Genomic DNA, 14,687 nt, shown 5'->3' with positions numbered 1-14,687 from the left:
ATGGAGGGTAGGGGCGGGACTCAGAATTGCTATGCGGGTTGCGGGGCCTGGGGGCCGGGCGGCTGTTTCCTGTCCTGGTGCATGGTGGTCGGACGAAGGAATTGTTGGAAAATTTTCTCGGAGGTTCGTATATAAATGTGTTTTTACCCAGTGTGCATTATTCTCCGCCCGGCCGCCGCCCTCAGTGCGACGGCGCGGGCCCACTCGGGCCCGGGCTCTCCCTCTAGCTGCTCATGCTGGCCCTCAGGCCTGGCCGATCCTACGGCCACCTTCGTAGCGGAGCCCGGGCAGAATCCGAGTTTATTAATAACCCGAGGCCGCCACTCTAGGGCGGCGGAGCCTTTCCCTCTGAGGACGCCACCCCACCCCCCTTCACCCAGCGCCCCGCCTGTCCCCTTAGGGGGCCGCTGAGGGGAGGGAGAGCAGGAGGGGAGGGTGGAGCTCTCGGGAGCCGGGCGGCTCTGCTCGACCTGACCTTCGCGCGGAGCGAGTCCCTGGGCGCTCGCTCGGTGTCGAAGCCGGTCGGACTGGGCCTCCGGGCCTCGGTTCTCTGCAGGCACCAGCAGGGGCGCGGGCCCCGCGGCTGGGGACACGCCTGCATATCGCCCCCGGGTTTCTTCCTATTCTGATCGTAGGCACATTTATTCGTTTTCACAATTTTTCAAAAGTCTGTGAGGCCTAACATCGAATATTCAAAAATAGTCTCTTGGAATGTTTTAAAATTGGATTTTCGTTCACTCTTTTTTACTTTCTCCCTTTCATTAAACGAAGTTTTAATAAGTAGAAATGAATACCACTGCCCATCTGTTTGTTTAGAATCAAGTTCTGCCTTCGCTTTTGAAATATTCAAATCATCTGGCATATTCCGTTGGGAATGTGAGAAATTGCTCGTTTCAGATTGTGTTCAGTTTGGTCCTTAATTTTACTAGGAAAGATGCGTTCTGCTCTATTCGGCAAAAACTTGTGTAACATTTTAACACTTTCTTCATTCTAAATATATAGTAAATTCATTGTGAAATGTAAAGATCACAAAAACAATAAGAATCATAAATCTTACCCTGACATTTTGAGTATTTGGATATTAGTCAATCGACTCTACAAATACTCTTCCCCTTTGTTTATTTTGATTTGTTTTATCTGGGCATGGTATCTCTGTCTATAATTCCAGCAATCGGAGTCTGAGGCTAGAGGATTTCAAGACTACTCTTTATTACAGATTTACAGCTAGCTACACACTGAGTTCCTGATCTCAAGTATATGAATAGCAGCTTTTTGATAGAATTCACACACGTTCAAATTCACCTAAAATAATCCAAACTAAGTCTGGTAGTTCAACTTTGAAATCTAAGCTGTCAAGGCAAAAATAGGAGAAATTTCAAATTCAAGGCCTGCCTCCACTACAGATTGAGTTTAAGGCCAACCTGAGTTACCTAGGAGTAAAGCCCTATCCTACGAGAAGAGCAGGTTAAGGATATAGTGAGTGTGGGAATGCTTACCTACCAGGTACAAGGCCTTAAATTCGGGCCTAAAGACTGCAGATTAACTCACCATGCTAATGTATACCTATAAATACTTGGGAGTAGAGACAGGAAGATCAGTTAAGAGTCATTTTTGGCTGTGTACTTAGTTGGAGGCCAGCAGTCAGTCACACTGGAGGTTGTCTCAGGAATAGGAAAAATAAGCCTACAGAGGTGGTACATGCCTTTAATTCCAGGACTCTGGAGGCAGGTGAATCTACAGATGGAATTTCAAGATAGCCAGGCAGGAATACACAGAAAAACCTTGTCTCATAATGAAAAAAAAAACAAAAACAACAACAAAAAAACACTATAAATACTTGGCCTGGTGCTCAGGGAGGCCAGAAGAAAGGGTCAGGTCCCCTGGAACTGGAGTTATAGTGATTGATTGTGAACCACCATGTTGGTGCTGGGAACCAAACCCAGGTCATCTAGAATAGCAACCAGTGATTTTAACCACAGAGCCATCTCTCCAGCTACCTAAATTTACTTTTTTTTTTTTTCATTTTCTTGGTCTGTGTGTGCCATAGTGTACGTACAGAGTTCAGAGGACAACTAGCTAAAGTGCGTTGTCTCTTTCCACCATGTGGGGCTCAGGGACTTAAGGCTTCTTGTTGTTGTTGTTGTTGTTTGGTTTTTCGAGACAGGGTTTCTCTGTGTAGCCCTGGCTGTCCTGGAACTCACTTTGTAGACCAGGCTGGCCTCCAACTCAGAAATCCGCCTGCCTCTGCCTCCTGAGTGCAGTGCTGGGATTAAAGGCGTGTGCCACCACGCCCGGCTCAGGGAGTTGAGTTTTAGCAGGCTTGGCAGGAAGCACCTTTACTTATAAGTCATTGTGCTGATCCTCTAGACAGGGTTTCTGTCTCAGGTATAAGGCCCTAGTGGAGCTGTGCTCATAGCTGGGGGCGGGCGCCCATCTGTAATCCCAGCACATCTGTGATTGCTAGTGGTTCAAGTCCAGTCTGGGTTTCCTAATTTCTAATTCCTTCATGCCTTCGTAATGTTTGTTTATTTATTTTTATTTACTTATTATTTTGAAGGAGGGTACCTCTGTTTAGTCCTCGCTGTCCTGCTTTGTAGACCAGGCTGGCCTTGAACTCTCTGAGATCCGCTTGCCTCTGCCTCCCGAGTGCTGGGATTATGCCGTCTTTGCCAGTTCTTACTAGTCTTCCATTTTGTTCCGTTCTGTTTGAGGCAGGGTTGTGTTATGTAGTCCAGGCTGTTCTTAAACTTAGCTACTTGCCTCACAGTCCGGGTCTCACCCCACACAGGGGCATCTATATTATCATAGACATCCTATTGAGAATGAGTGGTAGCATCTCTTGTGGGTTTTGTGTGCATTTCTCTGATTGCTAGTGAAATGCATCACTTGTGCATTTGTCTGTTTACTTTTCATCTATCTTTGGAGAAATGCTTGTATCTTTTCCCTATTTAAACGTTGTGTCCACAGCCAGGCGGTGGTGGCCCAAGCCTTTAATCCGAACACTTGGGAGGCAGAGGCAGGGTTTTTTGAGTTCAAGGCCAGCATGGTCTACTGAGTGAGCTCCAGGACAGACAGGGATACACAGAGAAACCCTGGTGAAAAACCAAAAAAAAAAAAAAAAAAAAAAGCATGTCCACACATATGTGCAAGTGTGTGAGAGAGGGGGAAGGGAGAACAAGTTTGGGTGTTCCTGTGACAAAGGACAAGTTGTGGAAGTCAGTTTCTCCTTCTACCATGTGGGACCCAGGAATTGAAGAAATAAGCTTTTTAGTCCTGGCTATAGCTCAGTGGTAGAGCACTTATTCAATATTATATTGGATCTTCTGCAGGGGGTAGGATGGGATATTGAAATTTTAGACCCTCTACATTTATCTCTTATTCCTTCCTATTCCTGGGGGATACTATTTGAATTTATATAACATGCTTGCTTTGTTATTACATACAGTTTTTAAAACCTGGGTGTTTCATACCAGGAATACTCTTATGTTCTTTGCTTTTTTTCTTAACTACACATCTTGGACTCATATCTTACTGTTTTATGTCTCTTTTTACTGCTGACTGGAGGTCAAAGCCAGGGTCTTTTTTTTTTTTGGTTTCTCCAAACTGGGATTAAAGGCATGCGCCACCATGCCCGGCTCAAAGCCAGGGTCTTGCAGGTAATAGCCAGGAGCTATAGAGTCAGGCTGTGTCATTCATTTGTGGGCAGGATATTTAACATCTTCTTAATGGGTTTTTACATTGTTGATCTTTTTTTTGTTTGTTTTTTTTTTTTTTTTGGTTTTTTCGAGACAGGGTTTCTCTGTGTAGCCTTGGCTGTCCTGGAACTCACTCTGTAGACCAGGCTGGCCTCGAACTCAGAAATCCTCCTGCCTCTGCCTCCCGAGTGCTGGGATTAAAGGCGTGCGCCACCACGCCCAGCTTTTTGTTTGTTAGTGCTTCATTGAACAGTACACACTTACACAAGTGTTGTAAAGGCTTTCATTATAATGTATTTATTTGAAGGTGGGCACACACTTGCTGCAGTGCCTATGCAGGGGTCAGAAGACAACTTGAGGGAGTTTTTTCCCTTCCCCTCTGCAGAAACCAGGGATCAGGTCATTCCTGGCATCTGCTGAGCCACCTCACAGGCCCTCAGAAGTATTTGATAAATATTAAGAATCATATGGTGGGACATCTTTGTGTTCATTTTATTGATGGACACGATGGTGCACATCTTTAATTCCAGTACCTGGGAGACAGAGGAAGGCAGATCTCTTTCTTGTTCAGGCCAGCCAGGGTTACATGGTGAGACTGTGCCTTTAAAAAAAGGGAGAGAGATTTATTATTTAATGTGTTTGTTGACAGGTGTGTGTAGGAATAATGTCCATGAGGCCAGAGGCATCAGATCTCTGGAGTATAATTACAAGCAGTTGTGAGTTGCCTGATCTGGATGCGAGCAGTTGAACTGGGATCCTTTGTGAGGGTAGTACATACTCTTAATGGCTGAGCCCTCATTTGTCTTTGTAATAATTAGTACAAGTTGTCCAGTTATGGTGCGATTGGGTAATGGGTATGAGGCCTTGGGTTCTCTATCCTGCAACTCAAAAAAAAAAAAGTGAGACAAAAACACAGTACTGGGCTGGTGAGATGGCTCAGTGGTTAAGAGCACCAACTGCTCTTCCGAAGGTCCTGAGTTCAAAAATCCCAGCAACCACATGGTGGCTCACAACCATTTCTAACGAAATCTGATGCCCTCTTCTGGAGTATCTGAGGACAGCTACAGTGTACTTACATATAATAAATAAATAAATCTTTAAAACAAAACAAAACAGTACTAACAACAATTAACTATACAGCAAAGGAGATTTCTTCTCTATTTCTATGATAACATGCACTTGGCAATTAGGTGCGTATTTACATACATCAGCATTATATGCACACACTTTTGAATAGGTTTCCAAGGGTAAGGATCTTAAGTGGGAGGTAAGGAGCCAGATGGAGTTACTTCTGATTTGGGGTTAATTCTGCCAGCAGTTGGGCATGGGGGTGGCAGTGTTCATTTCTGAAGGGATTCTAAGATTGTGTTGTAAGGATCCTGAGTTTCTCTTTCTCTTTAGAGGAACGTAAACTAGAACAATATTTTGTTTTGTTCAGAGCTGAGGTTCTTGTGCTTGCTCACAACCCCTAGAATGTTTTTACAGACTATTTAAAAAGCTTCCCCCTCTGAGTTGATAGAGTGTTTGTCTAGCATGCATGAGGCCCTGGTTTCATCTAGCAGTGAATAAACCCTGTGTGGCGTTTCCTGCCTGTAATCCCTGCACTGAAGAAGTAGAGGCAGGAGAGCCAGAAATGCAGTCAAGGTCATTCTTGTCTGTATAACAAGTTCAAGACCAGCATAGGCTCTATAAGGTACTGTCTTTAAAATCATGGTGCAGGTCAGAAGAATTGATTCTCTTCTTCTATCATATGGGTCCCAGGAATTAATGGGTTGTCTGGTTGGATGGCAGGCATCCAATAAGCCATTGCTGGTCCTAAATGATTATTTTTAATAAGAAAACAATATGTGCCTAGTATATAATTAGAAAAATGCTGCCAGGCAGTGGTGGCGCACACCTTTAATCTCAGCACTTGGGAGGCAGAGGCAGGCGGATTTCTGAGTTCAAGGCCAGCCTGGTCTACAGAGTTGAGTTCCAGGACAGCCAGGGTTATACAGAGAAACCCTGTCTCAAAAAAAAAAAAAAGCTAAATTGCTTATAAAGAAAAGAATTTGTCTTGTTTAGTGCCAGGGACTAAGCCCAGGATGGTGTATGTGATGGTTTTATATGCTCAGCCCAGGAAGTGGACTGTGAGAAGGTGTGGCCCTGTTGGAGTAGATGTGTCACTGTGGGTGTGGGCTTTCAGACACTCATCCTAGCTGCCTGAAAGGGAATGTTCTCCTAGCAGCCTTCAGAACTCTCAACTCCTTCTGTACCATGCCTGCCTGGATGCTGCCATGTTCCTGCCTTGATGATAATGAAGTGAACCTCTGAACCTATAAGCCAGCCCCAATTAAATGTCCTTATAAGACTTTCCTTGGTCATAGTGTCTGTTCACAGCCGTAAAACCCTAACTAAGACAGTGAGTGTGCATATTAAGCATTAGTCACCTGAAATTTATACCCTCAGCTTGTCATTGACTCAAACAATATCAACCCCACCCTATAATTTTTTTATTAAGATTTATTTATTATTATACATTAAGTACACTGTAGCTGTCTTCAGATGCACCAGAAGAGGGTGTCAGATCTCATTACCGGTAGTTGTGAGCCGCCATGTGGTTGCTGGGATTTGAACTCAGGACCTTTGGAAGAGCTGTCAGTGCTCTTACCCACTGAGCCATCTCTCCAGCCCCCCCCCCCCTTATAAATCTTTTATGTGAACAATGAATGATGGTTATGAATACTTTTGGTCTCATAAGGATTTACAGAAGTGAAAAATGCTGGGACTATAATTTTTTTAAAAAGATTTATTTATTTTATGTATATGAGTACACTGTAGCTATCTTCAGACACCAGAAGAGGGCAGGGCATTCATTATAGATGACTTTAAGCCACCATGTGGTTGCTGGGAATCGAACTCAGGGCCTCTGGAAGAACAGTCAGTGCCCTTAACCACTAAGCCATCTCTTTAGCTCCTGGAGACTGTAACTTGAAAGATAAATTATGTAGTTTAATAGAAACTGGGCCAGGTGTGGTGGCCCTTAATCCCAGTACTCAGGAGGCAGAGGCAGGTGGATCTCTGGTCTAGTCCTTGAATCTTCACCACATGCTCCTGTCAGTAACCTCTGGGTTGACTTGTTGGTCAGACTGGTACTGAATAAACTTGATCTTGGATTTCATCAGAGTTCATCCATAATACGGAGGTAGAGATAACAGCCACCTTCAGAGGCAGAGATTCGTTATTTAGACTAGGCTAGGGTTTGGGGTTTTTTTTAAAGATTTATTTATTATTATATATGAATACACTGTAGCTGTCTTCAGATGCACCAGAAGAGGGTATCAGATCTCATTGCAGATGGTTGTGAGCCACCATGTGGTTGCTGGGATTTGAACTCGGGACCTTTGGCAGAGCAGTCAGTGCTCTTAATCGCTGAGCCATCTCTCCGGCGGGTTTTTTAGTTTGTTTACTTTGTTTTTCTTTTTTCTTTTTCTTTTTTTTTTTAAATTTATCTATTATTATATCTAAGTAGCTATCTTCAGATGCAACAGAAGAGGGCGTCAGATCTCATTAAGGATGGTTGTGAGCCACCATGTGATTACTGGGATTTGAACTCAGGACCTTTGGAAGAGCAGTCAGTGCTCTTAACCGCTGAGCCATCTCTCCAGCCCTGTTTTATTTTTCTGAAATAGAGTTTCTCTGTGTAGCCCTGGCTATCCTGGAGCTCTCTCTGTACACTAGGCTGGCCTCGAACTCACAAAGATCTGCCTGCCTCTGCCTACTAAATTCTAGGATTAAAGGCATATGTATGCTACCATGCCTGGTCAAGATTTTTATATTTGTGTATGTTTAGTTAGGATTTTACTGCTGTGAACAGACATCATGACCAAGGCAAGTCTTAGAAAGGACAACATTTAATTGGGGCTGGCTTACTTGTTCAGAGGTTCAGTCCATTATCATCAAGGTGGGAGCATGGCAGCATCCAGGCAGGCCTGGTGCAGGCAGAGCTGAGAGTTCCACATCTTCATCTGAAGGCTGCTAGTGGAAGATTGACTTCTAGGTAACTAGGACTAGGGTATTATAACCCATGCCCACAGTGACACACCTACTCCAACAAGGCCACACCTCCTAATAGTGCCACTCCCTGGCCAAAGCATATACAAACCATCATATTCCACTCCCTGACCCCCATAGGCTTCTTGAAATATATGAGTCTATGGGGGCCATACCTGTAATCCCCAAACCAAGACAGGAAACCAGCTGGGCAAACTCCAAACTATGCATCTCCAAGTCTAGTCAAAGCAGTCTTCAGATCTCCAGCTCCTTTTTCATCTTTGTTGAAAGTAACAAACTTCTTTCTTCTGGGCTGGTTCCACTCCCTATTAGCAGCATTCTTCAGCAAATATCCTATGGCTCTGGCATCTCAAAAATCTTAGGGTCTTCAAGGCAACTTCAATGTTACAGCTTCCTGTTCCAATGTCTGGGATCCACACACAATCTTCTGGACTCTTCCAAAGGGCTAGCGTCACTTCTCCAGCTCTGCCCTCTGTATCAGTCTAAGGTCAGGTTGATCCACTCCACTTCTGTCACTGTTCTTGGTGATCGTCCCATGGTACTGGCATCCCCAATACACTGAGGTATTCCACTGCAACTAGGCATCACCAATAGCCTCTCATAGGCTCTCTTCATGGTGCCAAGCCTCAAATCCTTTGCATGATCCCTTCAGTCCTGGGCCATCAACTGCAACTGAGACTGTACCTTCACCAATGGCCTTCCATAGCCTCTCACACTGCTTAGCTGATCTTCATGACCCCTTCATGCCTTCCAAATAGCCTGGGTGCTTCTTACACATTACCAAATGCAGCTGCAGCACGAGGTACAACCTTGGCTATGTAAGTACACTGTCATCGTCTTCATGCACCAGCAGAGAACATCGGATCCCATTGTAGATGGTTGTGAGCCACCATGTGGTTGCTGGGAATTGAACTCAGGACCTCTGGAAGTGCACTCAGTGCTCTTAACAGCTGAGCCATCTCTCCAGCCCCATCCTGGTCTCTTTTTAATCACCACCAACTTCTTAGCTCCAGCTAGCCAGCATCAATTGTCCCAGTAGTCCCTTCTCTTTTCACTCTAAAGCCAGTGCCACATGGCCAAAGCTGCCGTGTTCTGATTCTTACTGGGGCTGGAACATTCTTCTCCCAGCCCCCAACCCACCTTTGTTCTATTACCAGTTTTCAGTTTTCCAACTTCCTCATGGCCTAAGCTTGCATTTCCTGGAATTTGCTCTGTAGATTGACCTTGAACCCAGAGCTCTGCATGGCTCTGTCTCCTGTACTGCTGGGATAGAGATGCCCCACCATGCTGGATTTAAGCTTTTCTTCACCTACAACCTGCCATGTCCCAGGTTAGAGACCAGTTTGGCTTTGTCTTCTGGAATTAAAGGTGTGTGCCATCATGCCTGGATCTAAATTAAAGTATTACTTTAATTACTATAAATTACTTTAAATACTGGCTCTTACCCCCAAATTCCTTAAATCTGTTATCTCCAAGAACATAGGATTCAGCTCTCTTTAAAATTCAAACCATATAGTCTATATTCTTCCTGCTTGCTATGCTTGTTTAAAATGCTCTTCACAAGACTTAATCAGAGAAAAAAAGTCTCTGCTGGGCTCTTTTCAGACTTTGTTGATACAAATCTCTTCTCCTTAGCCTCAGGCAGACTCTTCAGACAAGGGCAGAAGTAGCCACATTCTTCACCAAAATACCACAAAAACAGATTCTATGTCACATACTGAAATTCTCCTCCAAACCTCTTGGGCCAGGACTGCACAGTTCAAATCACTCTCAGCAACAAAGTCTTCCATATTCCTACTAGGATAGCTCAGTAAGTCCCATTTAAAGCATTCCATGGCTTTCCAAAAAAATCCACATTCTTCCAAACAAAAGCATGGTCAGGCCTATCACAACAATACTGGAGCCCCTGGTACCAACTTCTGTCTTAGGGTTTTACTGCTGTGAACAAACACCACAACCAAGACAACTCTTATAAGGACATTTAATTGGGGCTGGCTTATTCATTCAGAGATTCAGTCCATTATCAAGGAGGGAGCACAGCAACATCCAGGCAGGCCTGGTGCAGGCAGAGCTGAGGGTTCTACATCTTCATCTGAAGGCTGCTAGGATGAGGGTCTTAAAGCCCACACCCTGTAACACACCTACTCCAACAAGGCCACACCTCCTAATAGTGCTACTATCTGACCCAAGCATATATAAACCATCACAGTGTATTTAATCAGCTCACTGGTGTTTACCTGTGTATGACTTGCAGGAGCCAGTTCTCTCATTCTACTAAGGGAATTCTAGGGATGAAACTCAGGTCATCAGACTTGAATATAAGTGCCTTTATCTGCTGTAGTATCTCAGCTTGGATTCATGTGCACCATTCCTTCTTTCTCAACTGCTCATATTTTTCTTCAAGGTAGAAAATGTTGTTAGCACAAATAAATCGGGATTCTCAGGGGATGACAGAATTTCCTGGAGGAGGAATGGAGGCTCAACATGTTACCCTGTGCCTGACGGAGGCAGTGACCGTGGCAGGTAAGCCATCGTGCTTGAAGGAGCGTGGAGGTTTCAATTAAAGATATTTTTTCTTTTTAAGATTTATTTATTTATTTATTTTATGTATGAGTAAGTACACTGAAGCTGTCTTCAGACATACCAGAAGAGGGCATCAGATCCCATGTGAGCCACCATGTAGTTGCTGGGAATTGAACTCAGGACCTCTGGAAGAGCAATCAGTGGTCTTAACTGCTGAGCCATCTCTCCAGGAACTCAAATTAAAGATTAAAGTTGTTGCTGTTGTTGTTACTTTTTAAAAGAATCCCATAGATGTATCCAATGTGACTGAATGATATCCAGACCCCTCCTGTTCTCTGACCTTTTCAGTTTGGCTAGATAATTTTGTTTTTAATTTATTTTTTGTTAATTCTATTTGATTGTCCTTTTTAAAAAAAAATTTATTTATTATTATATCTAAGTACACTGTAGCTGTCTTCAGATGCACCAGAAGAGGGCGTCAGATCTCATTATGGATGGTTGTGAGCCATCATGTGGTTGCTGGGATTTGCACTCAGGACCTTCGGAAGAGCAGTCAGTGCTCTTAACCGCTGAGCCTTCTCTCCAGCCCTTGATTGTCTTTAGGAATTAAACAATTTGCCAGGCAGGTGGCTCACGCCTTTAATCCCAGCACTTGGGAGGCAGAGGCAGGTGGATTTCTGAGTTCGAGGCCAGCCTGATCTACAGAGTGAGTTCCAGGACAGCCAGGGCTACACAGAGAAAACCCGTCTCGATAAACTGAAGGGAAAAAAAAAAAATAAAAGTCCCTAGTTTTCATTTTATAGAAAAGAATTTAATGTTGTTAACGTGAACATATATAAGTATCTAAATAACTTTGTTTTATCATAGATGGTGACAATTTAGAAAATATGGAAGGTGTGAGTTTACAAGCTGTGACACTTGCAGATGGCTCCACTGCTTACATACAGCATAATTCTAAAGGTGAGTGCACCTGTGTGGCCAGGTGCTGTGCCAGCAACTCAGAGCCCTCACCAGCTAGACTCTCACTGCAATCTCTTAAAAATGCTGTGTTGAATATGATTCTTGGAGGTTTTTTTTTTTTTTTTGGTTTTTCGAGACAGGGTTTCTCTGTTGCCCCGGCTGTCCTGGAACTCACTTTGTAGACCAGACTGGCCTCGAACTCAGAAATCCGCCTGCCTCTGCCTCCCAAGTGCTGCGATTAAAGGCGTGCACCACCACGCCCGGCGATTCTTGGAGTTTTAATTTAAGTTTTGCAGTGATAGTTTTGGCCTGCCCTGAGATGTAGCTAGAAGATGCTTTGACACTGAGGGAGTGGAGTAAGACACTTGCTGCTTTGTTAGTCTAGATTGTGATTTCATGTGTTTACAAAGCATGCAGTGGAGAAGACATTTGCTCTTTTTGTTTTATTAGTGGTTTTCTTAAAATGGCATTGTCTCTAAATTGGTGTTTAGTTTGCTTCAAGAAATAGTCCTTTGCAGCCGGGCGTGGTGGCGCACGCCTTTAATCGCAGCACTCGGGAGGCAGAGGCAGGTGGATTTCTGAGTTCGAGGCCAGCCTGGTCTACAAAGTGAGTTCCAGGACAGCCAGACAGCCAGGGCTACACAGAGAAACCCTGTCTCGAAAAACCAAAAAAAAAAAAAAAAAGAAATAGTCCTTTTCTAAAATGTTTTATTTATGTGGAAAACTGACATCCACGTACATATTATATATAGACAAAGGTAGTCAGAGCTCCTAAGACTGAGAATGTCAGCTGGATTCACGTACATTGACTGATAGGTGTGCTCAGGGTCATTGGCACCAAGTGGTTCCGAGAGGTGCACAGCAGTCAATGCGCGTAGCTCACTGTGATGAGCCACTCTTCCTCTTGAATTTATCTGATTGAACATTGGAGGGAGGAAGGATGGCTGAGGGAGGATTTTCTGCTTTCTGTAGGATCACTGGATGTGATATTGAATTGCCTCAGAACGTTGAGGGAAGAAGCACGATGAACATGAGCTTAAGTAGTGTATGTTTTTATAGTTGATATCATTTTAAAATTGTATAACGTTTTAGATTTTTTTTTTTTTTTTTTTTTTTTTTTTGCTGCTAAATTATTGGCTTCAATGTTTTGTTCCAGACGGGAGACTCATTGATGGCCAGGTCATTCAACTGGAAGATGGTTCTGCTGCCTATGTTCAGCATGTCCCCATACCTAAAAGTAGTAAGTATTTAAGACACAACAGCCAAGCATGGGGGCACATGCCTTTATGCCTGCCTGTGCAAGTGCAGCCAGGTCTCTTGAGTCTGAGGCCATCTTGGTCTATATAGTGAGGCCCATGCAAGCTAGCCAGGGCTGTACATTGAGACCATTTGTTTAAGCGCGCGCACACACACACAAGAAACTCCTGATTCTCCGATCTCAGAGTTTGCTACCATGGCTGGTTCTTACTACATAAATTTGCTCTGATTTCTAGTCTTCCCTCTGAAAAGATGAGTCAATAGATCACAGAGTGTCAAACGTATCCAAGACTCCTCCAAAAGAACATGTAAGAAACATTGCTGGGCTGGACTCAGGAGATCAGTAGACAGCGGTCCTAAGGAACTGTGGCTGTTGTTGGAGCTGAACCCCACTCTGTTCATTTTCTTCTTTTCTTCCAACTCTCCTCACCCCTCATAAGTTTTCCTAAAACAAGTCTCAGGACTCCCTTTTCCTTGAAATACCTTTTCAAAGCCACTTTACCGAGATTACTTAAGTATCCTGTGACTCTTAAAATAAATATCTGTGTTAATCCGACGCTGTTGCTGCTGTGTGAGTTAACTGGAACCTACTGAAATGTAAATGTATACTGGAATCTAAATGTAAGCATTGCTCTTGAGCAGGGGACAGTTTGCGGCTGGAGGATGGGCAAGCAGTGCAGCTAGAAGACGGGACCACTGCATTTATCCACCACACCTCGAAAGGTACAATAGCTTGGTGAATGTAAATAACACAAGGAAGAGCTGGGGCTGTGGGAAAATAAAAACTGTCCTTGCTGCTGGAATGTTGTCATGGGAAACAATTGTTTATTTTTTGAAGCACAAGGGAACAGGTTGCGCCATCGTGTAAGGAAAAGCTTTGTGGCAGTTTGAGCTGTCCAGGCACAGTATCACAATAAACAACACAAACTTTGGAGCTAGGTGTTTGAATACCAGGAACTGACATGAGTCTAAATTATGGTTTCTCGATTTGTACTAAAGATGAGTTTGTTATTCTTTAGGCTAGATGTTAAATGTGGAGGCTTTGTTTTTTTTTTTTTTTAATGTTCCTAAAGAAAGTGACTTTAATGTCCCAGACCTCAGGTTCCTATCTAAACAGTAAAAAGGGAGTAAATTCTGACTCACACTATTTTTGTTCAGATTAAATCAATATAAGACATGTAGTCAGTATGGAGGCTGAAACCTGTAATCCAAGGCTTTAGGAGGCACCAACTGGAAGATCACTACTGAAGATAGCCTTGCCTCCGTAGTGAATATCAGGACAGCCTAGGCTACAGGCAATATCTTTTCCATCCTTTTTTCCTGAGGTGATGTCTGTCTTTGATGGTGAAGTGTATTTCTTGGATGCAGGAGAAAGATGGATCCTGGTTTGGGTTTTTTGGGGTGGGTGGGGAAGTTGGTTGGTTGGTTGGTTGATTTTTCGAGACAGGGTTTCTCTGGCTATCCTGGAACTCACTCTATAGACCAGGCTAGCCTTGAACAACACAGGAGATCTGTCTGCCTCTGCTTCCCAAGTGCCAGGATTAAAGGTTGAACTACTGTTGCCTGGTTCTATGACTTTATTAAAACTATATTAAGGCGCACGCCTTTAATCCCAGCACTCGGGAGGCAGAGGCAGGCGGATTTCTGAGTTTGAGGCCAGCTTGGTCTACAGAGTGAGTTCCAGGACAGCCAAGGCTATACAGAGAAACCCTGTCCCGAAAAACCAAAATAAGTAAATAAATAATAAAATAATTTTTAAAAAAATGTGTGTGTGTGTGTGTGTGTGTGTACTGTGTGTATTTTCATGTCCTGAACAGTTCTCATTATTTCATTCAACTATTTGTGTTTTCATGGTCTTAAAAGACTTTTTTTCATATCTCCTTTAAGGTCCATGGACATATTCAAAAGTGTTATCTTTAAGTCTTTGTCTTTTGCCTCAGCTTAACTGCATTCATCACAGTCTATTGCAATAGGTTACTGCCTTATGTATATTTGTATTTCTGTACTAGATCTAGGCATCTGGAGGTAGGCTGTTGAGATGCTTTTCGGTTTAGATATTGGTCTTGTCTTTGTTGGGTGAGTGTCCGTTCTTTGGTTACTATTACCCTCTGTGAGTTCTATGCAGGTGTGATGCTGTGGGATCCCTGGCAGAGAGTACTGCAGTGCTAGTATTCTTTGGGCCAGTTACACAAAGGAATG

General features: G+C 43.6%; 1 protein-coding gene across 3 annotated transcripts in view; it reads left to right on the top strand.

Annotated features, from left to right (window-relative positions):
* Znf143 (zinc finger protein 143) overlaps positions 1 to 14,687 on the top strand; it is a 37,469-nt gene continuing 22,782 nt past the window's right edge. Inside the window, exons 1-5 of one of the 3 annotated variants that reach the window (XM_085841404.1) lie at positions 1 to 123; positions 10,157 to 10,271; positions 11,139 to 11,231; positions 12,388 to 12,471; positions 13,128 to 13,211. In XM_085841404.1, coding sequence (XP_085697530.1) covers positions 1 to 123; positions 10,157 to 10,271; positions 11,139 to 11,231; positions 12,388 to 12,471; positions 13,128 to 13,211 — 499 coding nt within the window. Of the gene's footprint in view, positions 124 to 10,152; positions 10,272 to 11,138; positions 11,232 to 12,387; positions 12,472 to 13,127; positions 13,212 to 14,687 lie in introns of all 3 variants that reach the window. The other 2 variants (XM_021166789.3, XM_021166790.2) reach the window with 2 other exon arrangements.

The sequence above is a fragment of the Mus caroli genome, unplaced genomic scaffold (assembly GCF_978045245.1).
Source record: "Mus caroli unplaced genomic scaffold, Mus_caroli_1 scaffold_8, whole genome shotgun sequence".
Classification (NCBI taxonomy): Eukaryota; Metazoa; Chordata; class Mammalia; order Rodentia; family Muridae; genus Mus; species Mus caroli.
This window is presented reverse-complemented; position numbering and strand designations above follow the sequence as displayed.